The 24399-nt window shown below is 57.8% G+C and overlaps 1 protein-coding gene across 1 annotated transcript in view; it reads left to right on the forward strand.

Moving 5' to 3' along the window:
• BESB_064900 (uncharacterized protein) overlaps window positions 1-16764 on the forward strand; it is a gene marked incomplete at both ends in the record, with an annotated part of 33570 nt that extends 16806 nt beyond the window's left edge. The window contains 16 exons of the mRNA XM_029364885.1: window positions 95-3816; window positions 4147-7037; window positions 7290-8584; window positions 8938-9133; window positions 9295-9465; window positions 9731-9964; window positions 10057-10212; window positions 10644-10749; window positions 10947-11284; window positions 11619-11880; window positions 12261-12555; window positions 12817-12982; window positions 13294-13679; window positions 13951-14826; window positions 15032-16340; window positions 16663-16764. Coding sequence (XP_029218468.1) covers window positions 95-3816; window positions 4147-7037; window positions 7290-8584; window positions 8938-9133; window positions 9295-9465; window positions 9731-9964; window positions 10057-10212; window positions 10644-10749; window positions 10947-11284; window positions 11619-11880; window positions 12261-12555; window positions 12817-12982; window positions 13294-13679; window positions 13951-14826; window positions 15032-16340; window positions 16663-16764 — 12505 coding nt within the window. The remainder of the gene's footprint in view (window positions 1-94; window positions 3817-4146; window positions 7038-7289; window positions 8585-8937; window positions 9134-9294; window positions 9466-9730; window positions 9965-10056; window positions 10213-10643; window positions 10750-10946; window positions 11285-11618; window positions 11881-12260; window positions 12556-12816; window positions 12983-13293; window positions 13680-13950; window positions 14827-15031; window positions 16341-16662) is intronic.
• Window positions 16765-24399: the final 7635 nt, after the last annotated feature.

Below are 24399 nucleotides of genomic sequence, written 5' to 3' on the forward strand. Positions count from 1 at the left end.
CTCTCTCCCCCGTTCCCCTGCTCGTTTCTGGTTGTTTCTCAGCTGCATGTACTGTATTTGTTCTGTCGCAGCGACTTTTCTTTTGTTTTTTCAGGCTCCACATTTGCCGGCACCTGGATTTGCTGCTCCCCATTCTCCGTGTGCCGCCGCACCGGGCGGTGTCCGCGTCTTCTCGGCCTTCCGCCTCGTTTCGTTCGATTCGCGCCGTCTTGCGGCTTTTCTCCGGCATCCGCCAAGAGCAACCAGACTTCCTGTTTGCCCACTTTTTGGCCTGTCGGCCCGCAAGCCAGGAGGCGGGAGGAAAGGAGGCAGCGGAAGTGGACGGCGAGACGCGGACTGCTGCCGGCGCGCTGTGCAGCCTCGTGGAGCAGCTCGTAACCTTCCAGTTAGAACGAGCGGGTTTCGGCCCTTTTGACCGCGACGAGAAGCAGGAGAGGGAAAACCGTGCCTCGGTTCTCGACGCCGATGCGTCATTGAGAGAAGCGCGCGCCTCCTTCGCCGCCACAACTGCGCGCGACGAGATCGAGGCCCTGGCGGACAGCTCTGAGTTCATGGTGGTGGTGGAACTTCTCGTGTCTTTCTTCCACTTTGCGTCTCACGCGTCGCTCCAAGGCACGATCGATCCCGAGCTCCTCACAGTCCTGATTTCGGCCTCCGGCGCCGCCTCGCGCCCTCGTCTTGCTGCCGACTCCACCTCCGAAGAGACCTGGTTCCCCGCCACGTGTCGGTCGGCGGTGTGCGACTCTGCCGCGCGCGATCCGAGCCTCGAGCGAGAGGCGTCCTCCGCGTCCTCCGCACTTCCCGGCGGCGGCGCGGGCGTCGCGGTTCTTCCGGCTGCGTATCTGTCGCTGCTCGCTCGCGTGGAACCGCACCTCTCGCAGGCGAAGCTTCGGGTTCTTTCTGCCCTCGTTGGCTGTCTCGCGCTGGACATTCAGGGCGGCACTGTCCAGCCCGTCGGGTCGCTTCGGAACTTCGTCTCCAGCGTAGCTCTGCCGGCACTGTCCTGGCGCGAGAAGAAGAGCCTCCTGCTTGCGTGCCTGAGGAATCTGCTGGACGCCGTCGCGGTTCCTCCCGCCGCCGCCGAAGAAGCGGAGGGCACTCGGGGGACGGGGTGCGGAGAGGACACAAGAGGAGCGCGCGCAGCCGCGGCGCGGAGGAGGGCAAGGCACACTGCTCTCGTCGCAGAGGAGAGGCAGCGCGCCGAAGAGCTGCTGAGGTCGCTGGAAGCAGGAGGGAGACTGCCGCGCGGAGGGCAGGTCGGCGCAAGCGACCTCCCCAGCGGCGCACGCGTCCCTCTGCGGCTCCTTGCCGTTCAGCTGCAGTTCGTGGCGGTTCCCCTTCTGTATGAACTCCTTCCGGCGCTGGGCGCCGCCGGGGCGCAGGAGAGGATGTGCGAGGGGGCGGAGACGGGAAGGAGAGGCGCTGAGGGAGAGAGCGAGAACGCGTTCACCAGAGCGGAGGTCGACTCCCTGGTGTCGTTCGCTGGGCATGTCGTCATTCTGGCCTCTGGCTTCCGTCCGCGTGCCCCGCCGAGCCCGTCGCTGGGTGGCTGCGAGATGGCGAGCACTGGCGAGGGCGGGGGATGCCTGTGGAACGACGACAACTTGTTTGAGTGTTTCTTCCCTCCGCGTCTCGACGACACGACAACGATCCAGATTCTTCGTCTTGTGAGTCTGCTGCTTCCTTTCCTCGACGACCCCGAGTCGCGGACCGGGACGTATTCGCCTGCGAAGGCCGCTCTGATCCGTTTCTGCTGGCGGCAGCAGCAGCCTCCACAGAGCGGGGAGGCGCTCCACTTGCTTCGCGAAGACAAGTTCAATTCCCGGTCGGACGACGCGCGCGACAAGGTGCTGGTCTTGGATTGGTATTCGAGCGCCAGCAGCGTGGGGCTGCAACACGTCGCTCTCTACGTGCTGACTAAGTTCGGGTGTCTGTACACGCCGGCTCCGCGTCTGCACCTCCACCTTTTCAACTCGCTCCTCCACGCTTGCCCGTCCCCCGTTCCGGACATGATCTCGGACTCTCTCTCGAAGCTGCTTCCGCTTCTGCCGTCTTCTGCCGCGTTCGCGTTGCCCAACTCCTTTGCCGCGTCGTCTCTGTCGACAACGGCGTATCTTCCTTTCTCGCTGGCCTCCTCAGGAGGCGCGTCGGTCACGAAGCAAAGGCGAGAGGAGAGAGGCGCGGCGCGGGCTTCCCCTTCAGACTCGCTTCCGGTCACGCCTCCGTGGGTGCGCGTCTTCATGCGCACTCTGCAGGAGATGAGGGCGTTCCCGTTCTTGCTTCATCCGCTGCAGTGTCTGTACACGTGGGAGACTCTGTTCTTTCCGTATCGCCAGCCGCTGACGCCGATTCTCCTCGCCACCAATCAGCAGGTGCTGCGCTCGCAGCCCACGCCGCCCTCGTCGGGCAGCAGCGCCGCGGCGCTGGGGGCTGCAGCTGCAGCGGAACAGCGCACGCACGTTCTGAACGTGATTTCCGTCATTCTCGGCTGGGAGCTTCGCAGCGTCCTCTTCTCACTGGCTCTTCGGGGGCCCTACGAAGCCGCAGCTGACGGTGACCTCGGCGGCGAATGCGCCAGAAAGAAGCCGAGGCTTCTCGACCATGGAGAGGAGGACCAAGGGTCCGGAGGAGACGGCGAAAGACGAAGACCTGCTGGGGAGACGTGGTCCCGAGGAGAAGACGAGGAGACAAAGAAACTGGAATGCGCCCACGTGCACGAAGAAAGACGCGTCAACCGCATGCGGACTGTGTTCGCCGCTGCGGATCTCGCACTCCAGCGGAATGCGTGGTTCTCGCGCTGCAGCACCCAGTTGCAATCTCACGCGTCCGCGATCAAGCACCAAGTCCGTGAGGATCTGCTCTCCCAGCGCGTCGCGGAGGATTCCTCGTCTGCTGCCTCAGTCTCCCCTGCAGCGGAGCGCGCAGCTCTCGAGACGGCGCTTTACAGTCGTCTGTCTGTCTCAGAAGCCAATCAAGTCGCTGTTCAGTTGGTGCGATGTTTGACACCCCTTCCCTTCTTCGTGTCGGGGGGGATCTACGCGCCGAGCTCCGCGTCGCGGGCTCTCAAGTGCCTCGCGCTCCTCCTTCAGTTGCGGCCGTCCACGGTCATCCCGCTAGTTCTCGTCGAGCGACTGTGCTGCCAGGCCGTCCAGGCCTGCGGTGTCACGCTCTTCCCTGCCCTGTCGGGAGAGAGGGTGCTGGGAACCGACCGCGAGCGGCACGGAGGCAGCGGCGCGCATGCGTCTTCGTCGCAGAACGCGGGAGGCGCGGCGGCGTTCACCAGGCTGCTGCTGCATGTGTTGTCCCTTCTAAACGTCGTCGTGCAACAACAGGGCGCCGTCTGCACATGCGAGGCCTGCGTGGAGGCCTCCGCCAGGCCCGGGCGCCGGGGCAGAAGACGCGCACGCGTCCAGGCCAGGCCACCTCGCGGCCGCGATGAGAAGGAAAAAGGAGCCTCAGGCGAGGCGGGTGAGCGGGCGGCCAAGAAGGAAGCCGAGGGGAGTAAACAGAAGCCTGAAACGCAAGATGACGCAGGCGAAGCTGCAAAAAGGAAGCCGACGCCAGACGCAGAGGGGCAGACAGAAGATGCGACAATGGCTGACGCACAGGAGGCAGCAGAGGCCCGGAAGACAGTGGGGAACAAACCCAGAGAAGAATGCGCCTGGCGGACCTCGCTGCCGCAGGTCGTGGAGATCATCCTCCTCGCCGCGGCTGGGTCGAGTGACTCGCGCGTCCTTCTCTCTCTCCAGGCTCTCGTGACAAAGATCGTCCTTCTTCACCCTCCGTCCCGGGAACTCACCAGAGCGGTCCGCAGTGGTAAGCATCGCTAGAAGGCGTGAGAGGCGTGCAGCGGGCGACGCCACGCAGGCGAATGGACCTCATCAAGATCGGGACGACAGAAGACGTCCTTGAAGGCGAGCAGGCATCTCAGGAGAAGAAAGGTTCTCGAGGTTTCGCCGTTTAGTTGCCCGCCTGGAAATTCTGGTGTCTCTCCGTCCCTCACTCACACCCACTGTTTGCTTGCCTCGTTTGCGTGCTGGCCCCAGCTGTTTGTGTTGCGGGTATCCTCTTCGAGGAAAACTGAGTTTTTGCGCTCTCTGGTTTCTGGCTCCACGGTTGTGTTTGTGTCCGCTCTTTGTCCTGCAGGCCCCGCGGTGTTTTCAGCGTGGGCGGCGTCCTGCAGCTTTACTTTTCCCTCTTTGTCAAGGCAGTCGGCGAGTCCTCCCTGGTGGACTCATCCCGTGACTTTCGCGTCGCCGCGCGATGCGTCGTCCTCTGCGGCGTCGCCCTCGTCGCCGGTGGATTACTTTTACTACCGGCTCTTGAGCGCGATTTTCGCAGGCTTCTACTCGTGCTCGTCTTCTGCCTACTCCGCACCGCACCCCTACTTCTTTGTGCTCACGGCCGATCGCCGAAACGACTCGCAGAATGTCCACTCCCTCGGAGTTTGGGCGGAGCCGCGTCGCCTAGCCATGTCGTTCCAGGCTTCAGTGCACCTATCTGTGGCGCTCAGCTCGTTGGCTGCCGTCAGTCCCCCCGCCACGCTGAGCTTCCTGCGATTCCTTCTGCCTTCCTGCCTGCATGCCCTTCTCTCGGTGGTCTACGCCTTGCGCGAGTTCGCCCTCTCGGGCGGGAAGGCAGGCCCGGCGGCGCCTTCGTCTCGCTCTCAGCCACTCGCGGGCTCCTCCGGCCGCAGCAGCCACGCCGCCTCGCAGCTCGGAGGCGAGGGCCGGCGCGACGGCGGCGGCAGTCAGAGCCGGATGGGGCGAGCCGACGGGTCCTTTTTCTACTCGTCTCATTCGTGCGTCTCCGAGGAGGGCCTGGCGGACCTGCAGCAGAACTTTGGCGTGCTGCTCGCTCTTGTGACGTCCTCGCCGGCGCTTCTTCGCCTCTCGCCTCTCGCGACGGAGATGCTCAGCGAGCTCTTCCGCGCGGTTGGAGGCGGCGGCCGGACCCTAGGGCGCAGAGACAGCGAGCGAGGCGCACGGGAAGTCGCGGAGCGGATTCGCGAAGAGGGAACCCCCGCCGCGCTTCTTGTGCTTCCGACGCTCCTGGGGCTCGCGCGCGTCATGATTCACCCGTCAGTGTCCATTGAGGACGTGGTCGCCGAGGGGGCTGTAGGGAGAGGTCGCCGCGGGGGAGACGAAGCCGAGTTTGACCATGGAGACGGCAGCTCGCTCGATTCCCGCGAGACGGTCTGCGTGGCGTGTGAGCGCGCCAAGTCGAACGCGCGCCCGCGCGCAGGAGGGAAAGAGGACGCAGCGGACGGAGCAGCGAAGAAGGAAGATGGCGCAGGGTGCTGCTGCCGCAGCAGCCGAGCGGCGCGCGACGCGGCGATGCGGCTGACCCCAGGCAGCGCGACCAGGTTCCGCGGCCAGTCCGTCGTTAGCCGAAGGCGGGGACTGTCCGTGAGGCGCGGTCCTGGAGACGGCGCCGAGCAGAAGGAAGATATCTGCGCAGACGAGACCAGCTGGGCGAGGAAACGCAAGCTGTCCACATGCGGCGAGGCTGGCGAGAAGTCTGTGGCAAGCGCAGCTCCGGCGGCAGCGTCTCCTCGGTCACCCGCGCAGCTGCCACTGGGCGGCTCCCCGGAGGACGAGATGCTCTTTGCCCACAGAGCTTCAGGGGAGTCTCGCGGGGAGCGGTCGGCCTTCGCAGAGGACCCGCGTGAAGAGTGGACGCTCTGGGGCGTGCTGGCGACAGCCGCTGCGCTCGAGGATGGGGCGAGCCGAAAGGCAGACGAGGGGCGCTCACGGGTCCGACGCATTTCTTACCTCCCGACTCTTCCTGAGATTGTCCAGCGGCTTTCGTCCAGCGTGCGTCCCCTGCTGTGGGCAGAGAAGGAGGACAAGAGACGCGCCGGGGAAGCAGCTGCGAAGGAGTCTAAGGGCGAGGATGGAAAGGGGCCTGCAGGCTCCCCTTCGGTGACGGAGGAAAAGCAGGCGACGCAGGACGATGTGGCGAGGGCTGCGGACGGCGAGGTGGCGGGAAGCGGAGAGAAGGCCAAAACAGGAGACGACCCAGCAAGCACGGCAGATGCCGGAGAAGGAAAAGCAGAGTCAGGGCGCAGAGAAGAACCCACGAACAAGAAGAGCGCGCAGACCCAGAAGCACATCTACTCATCGTCTTCGCTCCAGAAGCCGCGATCCTGCGGCGTGTGTGCCTCGCGGAATTTGAACAACTGCGGACCCTTTGGCTTTGCAGACTTGCAAGACTTGCTTCTTTCTCTGGCGCCCGCGGCCGACAGCCACTCGATGGTCGAGGCGCATCTTCTTGTCCACGCGCTGGTCTTCAGACTCGCCTGCTTCGATGCTCCCTTGGCGCGCGACTACCACAGAGTCCACCGGCGCATCTCGCGGCTGCTCGCTGCAGCCGAAGACGTCGAACAGGGCGAGACGCAGGAAGGCCGAGGTGCGGCAAACCGGCGCGAGAAGGAGGCGGAAGACGCAAGCCAAAATCCGTCATCGCATGACGTTGTTATGGCGGATGGCGACGGTAATCCAGAAAAGGCAGAAGATGCGCAGATGGCATCGTGCGGAGAGGACGAAAAGGCCGTTAATGTCTGCGAGAGACTCCCGCGTCCGCGCGTTTGCTTCTCATGCTTGAACGAGCTCCTCTCGGAACACATCGAGGATCTGTTCCTTTCGCAGTCTCTCCTTCGCTGCCTTCTCCTTGCGTCGCAGTCAGCGATTGCGCCTATTCGCCATGCTGCACTCGAGTTCCTGCATGCGCGGCTTCCGCCGTTTGCTTCACCCTACGAGAACAGTGTTCTTGAGGGCGGGGCGAGGCCGCACAACTGCCTGCTGTGCAGCATCGGCGATAGCGAAGGCCGGAGGAAAGGCAAAGAAAGGCAGAGATCTGAGAGAAAGAAGGACGGGAAACACTGGAAACGAGAAGAATACGAGACAGTGAACGCCTGTCTAGATAGACTTGTTTGTCTTCTCGAACTCGGAGACGCTTGGGACGTCATTGGAGGAAGGCCTGGCATACTTCACACGATTCTGGCGCTCGTACTCATGGCCTCTGGCGACTTGAACGTAAGCAGGGGAAATTCCTGGGAGGGAGCAATGCGGAAACGAACAGGTTGAGCTCTCCACACGCCTCAAATCCCGCTATTTTCGTAGCTTTATCTGCAACGTGTCACTGTGATTGGAGGATTGCCACTGGAGTTTAGCAGACTGCTGCCCCTGTCGAGCGGGTCGCTTCTTCGGGCATCTCTCGGGGGGTCGGTGTCTCCTAGTTCACGTCGTGTTTCTTGCGTATCTGCTCTGCGATATTTGCCTCCTCAGCATCGCGAGCTTCTCCGTGACTCCGAAGGCGCGCGTCTCCCTCCTCTTCTCCCGACGCTTCCGCTCGTGGGTGCGGAATCTGCGTCACCGGGCTCATGGATGAACGCAACTGAGGAGTGGAACTCGTACTCGGTCTTTTCTCTGGATCGGGCGTCCCAGTTCCTCGCTTCTCGCGGGCGCCAGGTCTCGCCGTACGTGCGCGCAGCGACCCAGATCTACGCGTCTCTGTGCTCCAGCGCTTTCCCTCTCCCCTCGCTGCCGTTCGCGCTGCCGACCGCGGACAAGAACGACGGCTCGCTCGCCCGAGGTCTGCAGCCCGGAAAGGCAGAGGAGAGAAGGGGCGCTGTTGCCATGAGGGACGGAGACGCGCACGTGACGGAGGAGACGGAGAAAGCGGAAGATCTGCTTGCAGCCTCGCGCGCCCCCTACGAGGAAGAATCGCCGCCGCGTGGGCGCGCCCGTTCCACGGGCAGCAAGGCTTGGGCCCCGGTGGACTCTTCTGCGCTTCTGTTGGATCTCTCGTCGCAGCCTGCCGCCTTTTTCGAGTGGAAGGAGGACTTTGACGCTGCGATTCGCCTGCACACGCGATTTTTGTCCGCTGCGTCCACGCTGCTGCTGTCCCCCTCCGCGTCGTCCTCCGCCGCCGCTTCCTCAGCCGCGCTTGCGCCTTCGCCGTTCTTCTGCCAGTCGCTTTCGTCGTCTTCCTCGTCGTGCTGCGTCCTCGACTTGGCTTTCCTCGCGCCGCGCATCTGCAGGAGTGTGTGGACGTCGGTGTTCCAGGTCCTCTGGCGCGCGATTGGACCGGAGGCGCGCCGCCTGCTGACCAGGTCCTTCGTGGTCTTTTTGTCAAACCCCTGCCACCTTCGCATCCCGTTTCTTTCCTCGCTTCCGCCGTGCCACCAGCGACAGCAGCACCACCTTCTGCTTCCGTCCTCCTCGTTTTCTTCCCCGTCCTCTCTTCTGACGGGCACTGGACACGCGGGCGCAGCGGTCATCCACCCCCTACTCTCCTCCTTTCTTCAGTGCTCCCCGATTCCAGTCTTCCCAGCCGACATGCTCTTCTACCTTGCGAAAACGTTCGCCTGCTACCACCAGGTCCTGCCGCTCCTTCAAAACGCGTTCCTCTGCGCCTTCTCCGAGCGCGTCTTGCCGCGCCCCGAGAACGGCGGCCGCGAACCCGCTGACTCCAGGCCGGAGGCCAGCGGAGGCCGCGCAGCGATCGCCAACGGCGACCGAGCCGCGGAAGACAACCAGAGAAAGGACGGAGGAGCCGCAGAGGCAGATGCGAAATCTGGGTACGGGAAGGAGCAATGCCTCAAGCAGGCGGACATAGCGATACGGAGCTAAATCTTGATGGGTTCATTTCCGGCGTTATGCAGGGAGGGAAGCAAGCAAAACAGACTGCGGCTTCGTGTTGTATGTTTGCCTGCCACAGGGCACCACTGGCTCTGGCCTACAAAAGGTTGCCCTACGTTTCGTGTCTCCTGGTCTCAGTAGATCTGTCTTTCGCCTCTCGCCCCTCACACGTTCATCGTCACCGCGTCCTTTTTTCCGATGTCACATGTTTTTCTGACTGTGGTTTTCAATATCCGTGCGGATGTCCGTGCCTCTAATTCAGACTCTTTATCCGTCTGCCCTGTGTTTCCAGCGCACTCGCCGTCGCCGTCAAGACCGAGCAAGAGACGGAGGCGAATAGGGGACAGGAGGCAGCCGCTGCAGAGGGCGCCTCTGCACAAGAGAATTCTGAAGCGGATGAGGACCTTGACATGGAAGATGACGAGATGGATGACGACGACGCGCTCTGGCACCTGCAGTGTGGCGCCGTGGCGCGACAGGCGGCAGTGGTAAGGCGACGCAGTCGAGCTCGTCCTGTGCGGTGAGTGGGCGCTGTAGCTTTCTTTACTGATGGTGGTTGGTATATCGAGGCTTCCGTAGTCTCGTCGCCTTCAGTTTTCTTTCCAACTACGCTAGAGAATGAGAGGTGTTGTCTTCGGTGTGTTCGCAGTACCTTCACGAGCTCTATGCCCATCTCGAAGAGCCAGATTACGAGGCCGGCGTGATTGCCTCGCGCCTCTCGACTGCGGAAGGCAGTGCGGCGCTGGCCTTCCTCCAGCACGGCTTCTACAACCAAGCGAAAAACCGGATTGTTGAGGCAATGAAGACCGTCGCCTCTCCGGTAAGGTGTTCGCTGTTCTTCGATGGCGGCTCATTGCTGCTGTTCTGGTACATCGTCCTATGTCTGTCTTGTAGCTTCGCAAGTGCCGCGTGGAAAGCGAAGGCTTGGACGCGAAGAAATAGACCTTCAGGCGTGCAAGCCCTTTCATGTCACCGGTTGTCATTTGACGTGCCCCTGTAAAACGTATTTTGTCGACTCTCCTGAACGCTTCGAGTCCGCTTACCGTGGTAGCGGCATAAAATCGGTTTTCTTCCCTGTGTCTCAGAGCACCGAGCTGGAAGATGAAGAACAGAAGGAAGAGGTTTTCTGGTGGAACGTCTGCTGGTTGTCCACCACGAAGCACTTGAACCAGTGGAACTCGCTGAATGAATACGCCAGCAACTTGGGGACGGAATCGCACCTGGGGCTCGACTGCGCCTCGAAACTGCAGAACTGGGATCTGCTGGAGCACATGGTTGACGCCTACGGCGTCCACTCTCCGTACACCAAGCTGTGCCAGGTACGTTTTCTGACCAGCGCTTCAGGAGGACTCTTCTTCATGCGCAGTCGGGATTAGGCATGCTGAGGTCTCTTTTTTCTGCGCGTCTTCAGGCGTATCAGGCGCTCCACGAAGTCGTCTACCCCAGGGGACGACACGAAGGCGAAACCGCTCCGTGGTCGCAGACGCAGAAACTCCGAGAAATGGATATGAGGTGCTGTGAAGGCCAGCGGCTGCTTCTCACCTCATGGCGGAGACTGCCGTCAGTGGTGAGTCTCTCGAACAAACAGCTGCTGTCCTGCAGCGTCAGGCAGAAACAGTGAGCCGCTGGGAAGCAGAGCGAAGTCAGTTCATAGCCATCCGGCGCGGCTCAGTGAGAACCGCCCTGATGGATGATTCAGAAGGCCCTCTATTTTCCGAATAATTTGGCAGTGGGCGTCGGCTTCCGCAAGCCCGAAGGCAGTCATACTAGAGGCGCGTGGGAAGATGGCCGCGCACTCCTTTCTGGGGGCGACCACCAACATCTGCGGTGGCCTGGCCCGAATCTGTAAACAGAACAGGCTGCGGAAGATCTGACTTTTGAGGCGTTCCAAGAATCACGGATGGACGCGGTCAGCAGAGCAGAAGCAGGAGTTGAGGAAGCGCGTGGTGGCGAAATGTGGGCTGCGTTTGGCGTCGTTTATGTCTCTGCGTGTTTCAGATCACAGACGCCCATATCTCTCTGCTCGTCCAGTTCCAGCTCTATGTTGAGCTGCTTGAGGGCTACCACCTGATTGTTCATCTCAGCCGGAGGCTACAGAAAGGCGGTACGGTAGAACGTGGAATCTCATGCGGCAGAGAACGCGTCGTTGTTCTGTGCGTTTTGCTTCCATCTCTCTCCCGTGCCTGCTCGCTGGATCTCTCATCGTTGTGCGTCGTGGCGTGATGCCGTTCGACTTGTCTGTGGGTTCCTCGATTCACTTTAGTTGTCCGCTCGTGTCCTCGTGCCCTTCTGGCCCCACAGGCGACTTCCCAACAGCTCGCACGACTCTGAACAGCTGGCGCGAGCGTCTTCCGAACGAGTGGGACTCCATCGGCAGCTGGAACGATCTCTTCGTGTGGAGGAACTTCATTTTCTCGATAATCCAGTCGACCGTCACCTCGGCGCCCTCGCTCTCGCCGTCGCAGAAGGCGTCGTGGCCCGCCTACGTCCAAGACATGCCATGGACTATGCTCAAATTCGTGTCCATCGCGCGGTCGCCGAATCGCTTGAGGGAAGTGTCTCTGGCGCTGCTCATGAAGCTGGATAACTTGCCTGCCATGAAGAACCCTGCGTACGCCACTGAAGCCTTCATTGCAATGGTAGGCGAGGCGGTCTCGACGGAGAGCCAATGGATCAGAGAGGAGACAGAGGACGGCTGGGAATGCGAGGTCTGCCTGGAGAGCTCTCCAGAACGGTGGCTGCGTGTCGACATTGGAGGTGGCCAGAAATAGTCCTGTCTCACAGTTTTTCTTTCCACTTTGCTGCAACTGTAAAAGGAAAATCGGGCTAGCTGATGGGCAGGAATGTTGATAAGAGTGAGGGCGCAGATACGCATATCAGGCTAGATTGCGCTTGTGGGGACAAGTCTTGATGTGGTGAGGCCCTTCTACCCACTTTTGAGTGTATTTGTGTGTGCGCTCTGCGATGTTGCAGACGGAAAAAGCGAAGCTGTGTCTGGGAGATTCCTCACAGTATGTGACTGGACTCCAGCTGTTGAATGCGTTCGATTTTGACCTTTCTGGACCATCTTCGATCTCTTCCGCTGCTGCGTCGCCTGTGGCGCTTTGCCACGATCCTCATCTTCAGCAGCAGCTGGACGCTCAGAGGCTACAGCTGCTGAGGCTCAAGGCGGTCACCATGTTCAGCTTGTACTGCTCGGATAAACCGCATACATTCCAGGGAGCCAGTAGAGAGGGTAAGCGCCTCAACCAGCATTGTGGTGCTCCTCTTCCTGTTCCTTGTAGCTGCTTCGCAAGTGTACGGTATATCTCCAGAGTTCGGTTCTTGCTAGTCGCCGACGAACCGCAGACCATCCGGCGTAGCGGTGCTCTTCATTTCTTGTATTATCGTCCTCACCTCTTGACAAAAAAGTGCAGTTCGTTTTTCTTGTTCTCTCGTTCGGTCTCCCGGGAATTGCGTGTCATGGTCAGTTTTCCGGTGCGGCTCATTCTGCCGATATCTGGTTTTATTCTCTGTGTAAATAGCCCTCTGCCGCTTCCCGGCACTGACTCCAGGGGATGTTTGTGTATTTCTGTCTGGCTGGTGTCTGCGTGATCTTTCTTTCTGTTGATGCAGAGCTGCTGTCGAGCGCGGACTCGTTGCTCCGCTTCACTCTGGCCGTCCAGCCGCTCTATGGCGCCGCGTGGCTGACCTGGGCCAAAATGAACGAGAAGTTGTTCTTCCTTCACAAAGGCCCGGCGGTGCTGACTGCCCACTCCGCGTCTTCTTCTCAAGCGGCGGGAGCCGACAGCGACGGAGCCTCGGCGGAGACGGCGAGGCCAGGCGACGCGAAGAAAAAGGAGGAGGAGGAAGCCCTGCTGCGCTATTTGCTTTCGGCCCTGATCGGCTTCCTCATGAACTTACAGCTGAGGTAAACGGCAGCCTCATCAAAAGCTGGAGGGGGAAGGAGACAGGCCACATGAGAGCTCGAGGGAAACGAGGGAGTGCGCCCAACACTGCTGAGTTAAGCGGATGTGTTTTCGGGGGGCCTTAGCGGCACTTCATCTCTGCCCTGAATCGCCTTCAGTCCGGCAGTGTCCTCTCGATGGCATCGTTTCACTATCCTTCAGGCATCTACAGAGAAGAACACAAAAAGCGAATGCGGTTGCTTCTTGTCTGTCGGTGTTTCTAGGCCGGCGAAAGGGCGCATGTACCTTTCACGGATTCTGTGGCTTTTATCGTACGACGTCGGACCTCGGAGGCCTCTTGCGCGAGCTTTCCGCCAGATTGCGCCCTACTGCCCTGTTCGCTGCTTCCTGCCGTGGCTGCCGCAGCTCCTGAGCGGGCTGGACCGACCGGTGAGTTCTACAGGAAGGCCGAGAGGGGAAATGCGAGGGATCGCCACACAAAAAGCACTGGCGCGGGAGAGATTCGGCCGAAAGGCGTTTAGGGCCCGGAACAACGAGATAGGCGCGCATAACCGGTGAATACTGCTAGAGAAGAATCCCACAGGACAGAAAAAGAGTTACAAGGCAGTGCAACAGAGAAGAAGGGAAACGGGGTCGGAGTGATTCAACTACGAGAAGAGGCGGAGAAAACGAACGTAAGCTGAGTGGGACTCACAGGAAAGCCGTCTCGTCTTTCTGTTTCCTCGCTGTTTGTTCCCCAGGAAGCTCCGGAAATGGACACGATTCTCTACATGTTGATGCTCCACCTGCCGCAAGCGGTGTACTTTGATATTCGAACGGCGTACATGGAACGTCGCGAATATCATGCGCAGCATTCCTCGGCTGGTTCGTCCCCGTCGACTCCGCTCATCTATCTCTCTCGCCTCATGTCCCTCTTCCGGACTTCGTTCACGCCTCAGTGCGTGGCCCTGGAGCACCTGGCGGAGGAGTTCGTCACGCAGGCAAAGCCGTCGTCGGTGGACGAGATTCTCTGCGCAGTTCGCACGCTGCTGCAGCAGTGCCTTGAGATTAGCCACTCTCACACACGGCTTCCTCCCGTCGCCGCCCACTTCCTGAAGGTCAACATCTTGGCCCGGTACCGCGCGAGGTGAGTCCCGGAGTGTTTTTTTCGTTCCTGACCCCCTTACAACTGCTGCATCCCTGGGCGCAGAGATAGGATTTCACTTGATCTTAGTGCCTGTCCCACGATCCACATTTGAGTGTCATTGCCGTATTATTTTTTGCGTCAGAGGCGGGAGAACATCGCAGAGACCGGGAAGCTGTGCGGTTCGGTGGCAGACGCTGAAGACCAACTGCGCAGACGGGTGCATGAGAAGTGACATTCGTGTGTCTGCGCGTTCGTTTCAATGGGTTTTCAGATATGGCCCGGGGGCTGCCAGCGCGTCGACCTCCGATTCGCGACCCTCCAGTGGAGCCAGTCGCTCTTCCAGGCAACCAAGCATCAGCCGAGGCGAAGAAGCCTCGCGTCGCTTGATGGAGTCTCTCTGGCCGCACTTCGAGCGGGACTTTTCTTTCAAGACGCCCGCGTCATCTTCATCTTCATCTGACCCGCCGATCGATTTGTCTGAGGTCATTGTGAAGCTGAAGAAGTGGAAAGACCTGTTGGGCCGCCGCACCCAGCTGCTGCAGGAAGGCTCAGCGCTGCCGCTCGAGGAGATTTCGTATTCTCTCTGCGACCTTTTCCTTCGAGTTAATGTCCGCCTGGAGGTACCCGGTCAGCTCTGGAAGGCCATCAGCGACCCGTCTACGGGGGCGTTCGACTCTGGGACCTCAGGCGCAAGTGGAGCGCTCGGCAGCCCTCACCCGAGCATGCTCCATTCTTCCAAGCCTTCGGCGCTGGCCGCTGCCCTTAGCGCGGCGGCGGCTGGAGCAGACAGAGGGGGTGCGGGTGAGAAGGGAAGAGGGACAGGGTCGTCGTCGCTTCTTGCCGGCGGTGACGAAGACTTTGGAAGGAAGACGGGCGACGGGAAGAGAGGAGCAGGCGGGACACAGTCGGCGACGTATTCGGCTTTCTCCGCTTCCCACGCTGTCATGTCGCAAGCAGTGTACATTGAAGGCTTTGCCAGCGAAGCGTCAACGTCGACTCGATCCCACTACACCCTCAAGAGACTCGGATTCATCGGCAGCAACGGGAACACTTACTACTTCGTTGTCCAGCCCTATAGCACGCAGCACCAGCGGACAGAGCAGAGGCTGCTGCAACTCCTCTCTCTCATCAACCAACTCTTGTTCAAGTAAGCACGAAAAACGAAGTCGGTGGGATGGGGAATTCTGGGGAGGGAGACACGACGCAAGGCGAGACGGCAAAAGGAAGAACAAGGAAGGAAAAGGAACGAAACGCGGGACGAACTCAGAGAAACAAGCATACAACCAGTTTAGACTCAGATACCGCCTGAGCCATATCATATTGGGTAGGCTTTTTTGTTCCCTGGTTTTCAGGTTCAAGGATACTCGAGGCCGCGGGCTGGCCTTCACGCTTCATTCTCAGATCCCTGTACATCCCCGGTGTCGGTTGATGGAAGATCCTCCCAGCTCGCTGACATTGCAGGAAATCCTGCAGGAAGTGTCCGCGACTGAGTCGCATACATGTCTAGTCGACCCTGACCTTCCTGTTCTATTGCATCGTCAGCTTATTCGCCTTCACCTACATCGTCTTCTTTTTGAGAAAGCATGTGAGCTGAAGCGGAGAGGCGTCACCACCATTCCGAAGGGGCTGCGACAGTATCTTAGTGAGGAGCCAGAAGGCGACGGCGAACGACAAGGAGACGCCGAGGGGGAGAAGGTCGACGGCAGAGAAGCCAAGAGTAGCTCAGCGGAGCCAGAAGGAGCGGTGAAGGCCTCAGCAGAAGCCACAGAGGAGACACCGCAAGTGAAAGAACAGGACGAGTCAGGAGGCAAATGGCCGCAGGAGTCCGGAGGCAGCAATCCAGGAAGTGATGCCCATGCGTCGCCTGAAACAGCGCGGGAGGAAAAACTGAGTGACAGCAACGAGGCGAAACTGGGGGAGACCGAGCAGAAACGCGAGGGGAAGAAGGAACAGGGCCCAGAAGATGAACGGGTCACTGCGTGGTATAACGATGTGTACCGGTCCTGCCAGATCCAGGCCTCGCAGGAAACGTTCGACGATTTATGCCACCTCGTCTCCTCTGATGTTCTTCGCCTCTACGTGGCCAGTCTCGTTCCCAACAACGACGAGTTCTTTATCTTCAAAAAGTGCTTCACCCAGAGCGTTGGGCTGTTTGGCGTGCTCAACTATGTATTGTCCATGGCGGACATCAATCCGAGCAAGATCCTGCTCTCGCTGGAGACTGGGCTTGTCTCCCAGCTTGAGTTGAAGTCGTGCTATAACGGATCAACGCTCTCTCTGGATTTCGTCGAACGAGTGCCCTTCCGGTTGACAAGGAATATCGAGAGTTTAATCGGACCCTTTGGTCGTCTCGGCGTTCTTCCAAGTGTAATTTTCTCGTTCATTCGGTGTCTGCGCTACTATAATGACCACCTGTCGAGTGCCCTGGCGCTCTTCATCCGCGATGATATTACGGCCATCCACTTCCAACGAAGACTCCAGCAGAACCAGGGAAGAACTCTGCCGGGCCATCAGAACCTGCAGACGCGTGCACTGAAGGAGCTCTCCGAGTCAAACGCCAGAAAGATCCTGGATGCCATTGAACGCATTGAGAGTGCTCCTGCAGCGGCCGCGGAGAAAGCGACGGGCGCTCTAGCACCTGGCGAAGGAGGAGCGGATAGGGTAAGTGAACGCAGTAGTATGAGAAGGAGGACTCTTGCAATCGCTTTTACACGATGTCAAGTGTAGCCATGGACAAATGAATGGGCCTAAGGAAGTAGATGCAGCAGTAGATTGAGATCGGCAGGCAGACAGAGTAGGTTGTGCGTTCACGACCAGGCAGGAGGGGAGGATGGTGGCCAAGTTCGTGGCGTTGACTCTTGCACGCTCCTCTACGTAGTGGAAAGAATCGCGTTCCAGATCAATGATGTGTTTGTCGTCTGCTCGACAGCGGGCTGTGAAGTAAAACCGGTGACGCAGGTTTTGTTCTTGTGTTTGTTTGCAGGAGGACCCGCCTGTCAATCATCACGTCATGATCTTGCTGAGCATTGCAACGAAAAAAGAGTTCTTGGCTATGATGAAGCCAACGTGGCAGGCTTGGTTCTGAGAAGATCCTGGGTCGTTATTACTTCCTGTCCTTCGTCTTGCTTTTGCAAGTGCACGGTACCAGCTAGGCTCGCAATTCTGATCCACTATGAGTTCATTCGCGTCGTACACTTTTTCATACAACTCCTGGTACTGGCGCGATGTGTGTAGTCTTTGACTTATTGACCGTGGACCCATACGCGATGCCAATAAACGCAGCGGGGACAGCTGCTCAAGCCTACGAAGCTGTCCAGACTTGTGCGGCTACGCGACGCCTGTTTATATATCCACGGTGTGTATGAATACCCGTGTAAAGGGATGTACGCGTTGTGTTCATGGGTGAATACCTCGATATACCCAAGGACTCACTTCCTTAAAGGAAACAGTTCGCTCTCCCGCATGCCCCAACCGGGGCACTGTTTATTATTACGTTCGTGTGTCATCCATCTGTCTCCTTTGTTTCTGCCATAAAGCTGGAAACCTGTTTGACAGGTAGTGCGCGGTGAACGTTTTGAGAATGAGCGCGTACATGGGTCCGTGTGCCGCAGTTGTATAGTACCGCAGGCATAGAATATGGCGGTCATCCGGTAACGCCGTAGAACTATTGTTCTCAGTTGGCTAAGGATCGAAATGTACTGCGTAGCCCCTGTCTAGCGATGACTAACTGAAAAGCCAAAACTCTTGCGAGAAATCAATAAATCTTCGTTGAGCCTCTTGTTGGACTGCAGAGGCAGAGTCTGGGTGCCTTTGAGTTCAAGTCTGTGGCTTTCCAGAGTATCATGCGTTGAACTGGACTCAAGCTTCTTCATCATATTTGCTTTAAGCTCATCCCGAGATACAAGCCGCTGTTGGGCATGGCTGGGGCTGCCTGAAAGCAGAACACGCGGATTTTCTTCAGTTTGTATCGAGACTAAGAGAAAGCAGGCAGGCTCAGGTCACGCTTATCTCACACTCCACCAAAACGATAGCGATTTAGGCATATGGTAGGACGACAGGCAGCACGCGTGCGTAGTCAGCACGAATACAGGAGATGGTGCTTCTTGGTCAGCTTTAGCGCATAGCATACAGGCGAACGGCCCTGAGGAACGCAGGAAGGATGGTGAAGGGGCAGTCGAGCGCGACTATTCTGATCTTTTGCTTGGATGTGGAAAGGCGGGAGCAATTGCATTAAACGCGTCCATGTGGAAGGAGAGGGGTGTGGATGCGATGGAATGCTTCTGAGAGTCGGAAGAAGATAACGTGAACAAGGCCACCGGTTTCGCAAAGCTATATAAGAGACACTGGTGGGAAAACCTAGGAGGCAAGGGGGTGACTGAGATGGACGCAGACAGCTATGGGGGTAGACGGTCTGTCGCACTTTTCTTTTCATTTCTCCTTCAGAAGTCGATATAGAATTTGGCAACGGCCGCCGCCTGCCGTGCCTGCCGAGGCGCACAAGGAGCCTGCAGCTGCCAGCCACGTCATCGAATCAGGCAGCGGTTATGCTACTGGCACAGAACAAATTTTGCCGCTGTAGCTCTCGTGGATAGTCTCGGCATGCCCCCTCTCTGCCCGGCAAACGTATGTATACACCGAACACGCGCCTCAATGCTGGATGCATTGAGGATCCGTGTTTCAGGTAGTTTTCTTCGTCACATTGCATGTGGATAGTCGCGGACGTGTGGAAACGTGCAACCGAAGCCCATTATTCGCTTGTGTATGGGCACCAGATGAGCCCTGCGAACCCCGATCGACGACAGCTCAGAAAGATAACCCCTTACATTATTTTCCTATCAACGCTTCTATTCCAAGAGGGAATGGGGCCAGTGCATCTTATTCTCGCGGAATGCGGAGTCGCTTGGCGCCGACGTGAGGAGACAGATCAGATCCTTTATTCGATATTGGGCAGCGCGGGTATGAACTTGAGGTGCTTTCATGAAGCACCAGGTAGTCTTCTGCACTCCAGCAACAACTGTGCCTTGTTGGTATTGTCTAATGCTTGATCGGACGCACGCAGGTCTACGACGGACTCTGCGCTGAAGTAGTTTTGGTGCTTTAACTGTACCAGTACCATTTGCTGGTGCCGCGGAGGAGCTGTGGGACGCGGCCGGCTTCGTACGTACCCCACAGGTTTGTCCGAGGTTCCGCATACAGTTTCTTTCGGCTGCAACCTGGGAATATGCGGCACCTAAATGCGGGTGGTCAACAAGGGTATGTGATTTTTTCTTAGGAAGCAAGAGGGCGTCTGAGTCTTGCACGGGGGCTGGGGTGCGGTGGAGAGCCGGGGTGTGCGCCGACGGGGTTTAGCTGACGGGGCCCGTTCCAACAGGATCTGCCCTCTGCTTGAATGTTTGTTAAGGCTCTTGAGACGCTGTGCGCTGTCTGCACCAGCATTCTCTTGAAGCATGTTCATGACCGACCGCATCGTCAGAAGACTGTCAAGTCGCACAGTTCTGCAGGACCGGAGAGTGAGATGTCAGAAAGGTAACCCTGAACTGGCGTGTAAGAAAAGGAGGGACCTCGCGATGTCTCCTCGCGACCCCCCACCACGGTGCTCACTCGGCCGACCCTCACGTCCCGTCAGTTAGTGAATTTTGGAGAGTCTTTGGCGACAGTGTTTGGCTCTTGTGTCATCCAGCGACAAACGAAAAACTAATATTTGCGTAAGACGTGTGCAGACGCATGGAATGCAATTTTGTAATCGGTTTCCTTATGTTACTTCGTACAGACAGCAGGGATTGACTTGTTCATTGGATATACTTTTTTAATTGATTCGCTTGTTGAGTGTACTAGTTCGCGTGCTGGTGGCATTCCCTTGTTCGACAGCGAATGTGATTTGCCGCCCAGGGAACAATCTATAAGCTTGCGGGCCAAAGGCATCAGTTTAGGGTCCTGTCGTTACGTTAGTTCCTCAAGCACACCGACGGCTAGTTCTCCTCTCGAGAGAAGTCAATAGGTATATCGTGATCTGCTTGAACCCGCATCCAACGCCTGTGGAAGGTCCAATCACCGTATACTCAGGCAGTATCTTGTAAATTTTTCCGGTCCTCACTCGTCTTAGCACAACAGATCATCGTAGCCCGGGGCCGCCATTCTGGTGTGTCCATCGAGAGGGCCACAGCGCCATTTTGTGTTGACAGCGGCCGTGTGTCCGCATGCTTTTGTAACTACATGGAACCGTCTGCTTTTTCATGTGAGCCGTTTATTTCTTCTGGCCTACAAGCTTGTGAGTTATCTGAAGTCAGCATGTCTCCTTTATCAAGTACAACCATCCGCTTCGCGGTGCAGCGCTTCTGCGCTTGCTCCCTTTCCCGAACCGACAGATCCGGCCTTTTTCGATTCCCTGTTGCAGAGGAGGCTGCACAGGCATCAATGGATGAGGTACCTTATTCGATGGCTAAACAGCTCCGTGCGTGTAGAGCCATGACTGCGAAGCGTGGAAAACCGCAGCCAGGCATTTTTACTTCACCAGACCGTTGAATGGTTTGCCCCTCGCGGAACCCTAAACCCTAGAAACCCTGCAATTTTACCTGGGTGAATCAGGCGTACCCTTGAAGCCTGCACGTTCAATCATCTGAACGGCATTACGACACTCACGATTCAGTCCGCCACGCGAGCGTGCTATGACGAAGCGGCCCTGGTGCTCCCCTTTTCTGCTATTGTGCGACAGGGGCACTCCATAACCGGTCTGACATCCACACACACAGAACGCTACTTGATTCAGTCATTTAACGCCGCACATCCCGTCTATTGGAGAGCAAGGTGTGCGGCCGTTCGAGGTAAATGCAACTGCTGTAGGTACAACTCCCTTTCATGGCGGCATTTGCAGTTTCTACTCCGTAGCTTCGCAGGCTGGCTCAGCATGAGATATGTGTGAGAAACCTGAGGCCCTTGCTGCCGTCGAAGACATAGTCATCCCACACATCCGTGTATTTGCGCGAAAACATTCGCGTTGCCTACAGCCGGTTAGCGCCATTGCCCTCCACTTGCCACCATATCGTTGCTTCCGCGCCCACCACTTGCTGTTAGCGATACCACCACTTGCCCGTTCGGACCCCTGACGTGTATATCGGAAGGGCACCGGTTAGAACCTGTCGACACTCTTCTTGTGCTACTTCGCAGGTGATCATGGCGTCTACATCGGACTACCGTATCTGGTGGGCACAGTGCTGGTGGACGACGGGCGACATTGTGTACTCGCACTAACACATCACCATCGGGATTCAGTTTCATGTAGCGCGTAACTCGACAATGTCTCCCCCTATCCACTCTCATCAAGACCGCGGTTCGCTCTCTAGGAAGGCTGGGAAGGATGACACAAACCCTAGAAACGGCCGGCACAATTGGTGCTGCGGGGTTTCCTTCTGCGTTCCAGCGGCTCACACACTTGATTAATAACTGTGAATACTGGTTGAAACGAGGAACATTCAAAGCGAACCGTCACCTACCCGTCCTTCGCTCTCGGGAGCATGTCATCTAGTCCCAAGTGCAGCAACGCGTGCTCTGTACTGGTTCCCGCCAGTGGGAAATTGCTCATGCTTCTAACGCGGTTCCAAGCGCTAAAACTTGCCGCCAGGCTCGCTAAAAGAGCACGCTTCACTTCAGCCACTTATTGGTAAGGAATTCTCCTTAATCTAAGTCAGTTTTTAACCGGACACTCCTTGCTGTCCCGTCTGCCGGATTAACCGCAAAACGACAAGAATGAAAGCCGTCACATTCTAGGGGTGGTTGCAACGCCGATGCGACGCCATCGTGTCTGGTGATCGCACAGCCACCGAGGCGTCGCCCCCGGTGGCAAAGTGGCAGCTTTTTTCTTCGGTGGCTATTTTTCCTGGCACGCAGAGGCATTCCGGCCCTGCATTACCTAAACAAGTTTGAAACGACATCCGTAACGGGGAACGGAATAGACACACCGAGTGGTTCCATCTACCTGTTCCAACGATTTTCGAACCTTCGTGCTGAGAGGCTGCAGGAGGAGGATTGTCTCCCCCCAACCGTCTCCGGAGGTCACCCGTCTCCTCGTTGCCCCCACTGCTGTCGGCGCGTCCCGCGTCGGCACTATGCAAGGCGGTGACGGTGTCCCTCGCCAGTTCGTGACCAGCCCCTGCGCTGTCCGGGTGACAAGATGCTCCCGCACATCCAACGATCGGCAAGCGCTATGAATGAGTGATTGTGGATGGCTTAATCGTGGTACTCGGCTGTCGCTGGTTGTCCTGTGGCAGTTCCGTAAGTGTGCTTTCGAATGCGTTACACTCTTCATCGGGGTAGTGGCGAGAGGTGGGCGCGATTGGGGCGCGCCCACGTGTATAGAGTAGCGATATACCAAACTGTTTTTTAGGAAAGTCGGGGCGCCACACGGTTTCCACATACTCGTTTCCCCTCCCGGCAAAAGCGCGCCCTGCCTGTGGCGTGGTGGCTGCTGTGTGCCCAGAAGGGAAGCCGCGTTTCCGGTATTTTTGTCCACACTTTTGGAAAGAGGCGTAGAAGACGATTGTAGTTGCCCGCTGCAATCCTGCGTGGTTCGGGATCGGGCCGTCCCACTATACTGGTGACTTTTTGTCCATTCCCGGAGGAAGAATCGTTCTGAGAGATAACAGAAAGATACGTACCGTGTCCCTGTCGCTTCCGTCGCTTTGGGCGACCCCGGCATCCTGTAAAGCACTGCGCGCCGTCCGTGCTGCTCTCAAGAAATATGAATCGGAGGAAGGCAAGCAAGCTTCGCTCCGTCCGTCTCACCCGCTCCAAACAACAAAGGCGTTGTCCTCCCTCCGCTTTTTCCCGTCAAGGAACCCCGCCGTCGCAGTTGTGTAGTGGTCGTTTACGGCCTCTCAAGGGTTTTCTTCTGGGGTCGTTTATCTTCCCCGGAGAGACAGAGAACCCCGTTCCTCGATAAGATGGCCAAACCGCCGTCCATTCTTTTTCTTCATTTCCCGCTTTTGCGCTGTGCAGTCTGCTGCGTTCCCGTCTGCCTTCTCGCCCGCGTGTGCTAACGTGAGAGATCGAGCTGCCTCTGTCACTTACGGGTGGGCGTCCGGTGTCGCCTTCGGCAGCCGCCACAGCTTCCTAGCTGTGTTGCCGTCCAAAGAGAAAGCGATTCATTTTGTTTAATGCAAGTGCACCGTTCTTTTGTCCAACAGCTCCCCCATCACCCGTCGGTTCACCGGAAATCATCCGTGTAGATTAGAACGGACTGCACCTGCGTGCAGACTGCGTACAAGTCGTCATCAGTCTCGAGTCACTATAACGTGTAATTGGGCTTCTTCCTGGCCGCGGACAGAACCAAGTAGCCAGCTCCAACTGTGTGTGCGGAGGTGCTGGCGTGACTTCGTCACCTTCGAGGGAACGGTGTCGAGCGTCAGTGTTCAAGAAGGGAAAGACGGACATACGCGTGCGACTGTGGAGACATGCGGCAGTAGTCTCTGACGATGTGTTTGCGGCTCTGATTTAAAACCGTTCAGGGACACTCCGGCCGCCTGATGGCATTCATCAGGCGGGAGGCGAGCACTAGAGTAGATTCACTTCAAAGCCTCTGGGAAATGACTACGACACAGATGAACTCATAGTGGGACTAGAGTGTGCGAGTCAGATGTCAGTTGCACTTGAATAGGAGGATGATGTGCACGACGAGTGAAAGGGTCTTATGTATAGTAGTCGCGAACACGAATGTGGAGATGGGGGCATTCTGAAATGGTATACGCACGGCGTGGCGTCCTCTGCAGCCCGTGCGCCGTGACGCATTCTTAGGGTTTCGATGACGCAGGCATTGAGCGCCAACTCGTCACTAACATTTTTCTATCGACGCTGTTTTCCTTACCCAGTTCTACCCCCGGTTGGCGGGGTCCCCTGTTGTTGATTCTCTTGTTTCGGTTGTTTTCCCAATTGCACTCTTCTTTTCGCCATGTTCGCTTCGCTCTGTACACCCCTCTACGTTTCGGACCTCGGTGCATGTCCGCGTCTCCATTTCTTGTCTCCATAGACGCGGAGGGAGGCGTCATAACGAAGCGGTTGACAAATCGTGGCCTACGTTGGAGACCATGTGAAGAAGAGTTACGAAGTCTCCTCCAGAAAATCGAATGCTGGAGATCAGTTCGGTGCTTTCTTTTTATCCGCTCTACGCTTTCCCGCGTGAGTCAAGGACAAAAACATCGAGAGTTTTGTTTTTCTGTTTCCGGCACGCGTCACGCATTCAGAAAAGTTTCTGTGTCCGCGGCGCTCTGCGTCCTTCTGTTCGACCACCTCTTGATTGGTTTTCGTGTCGCCAGCTTATGCTGGTGTCGTTTCTTGTTCTTGTCGCAACGACAGGCAAGCCCTGTAAGAGCTGGTAACGGTCCCGTAGCAACAGTGTATGCAGGGTTGTCTTGTATTCTAACTCCTTGGCCCTCAGGGTTTCCCTTGCGTTCGAAAGACGAGGTGCAGAGGATTTTGTGGCAGCTCGGAAATTGCTTCTTATTTTGTCTTTCGAGCGGCTTCATGTCAGCTGTGTGAGATGAAAGGTGTGTTGAACGGCAGAGGAGAGAGAGCTATAAGACGCCATCTTTTTTCCCTGGAGTAGAACATGGATGAGGGAGGCAAGGAAACGTGTCGTTTTCCTGGGATTCGATTGGGCGTTCTGGATACAAACGACGACTGTACACAAGCTAATCAGGAATCCTTCCTTTGTGAATCACTCGGGCAGAAT

The sequence above is a fragment of the Besnoitia besnoiti genome, chromosome VI, assembly GCF_002563875.1.
Source record: "Besnoitia besnoiti strain Bb-Ger1 chromosome VI, whole genome shotgun sequence".
Taxonomy (NCBI): Eukaryota; Apicomplexa; class Conoidasida; order Eucoccidiorida; family Sarcocystidae; genus Besnoitia; species Besnoitia besnoiti.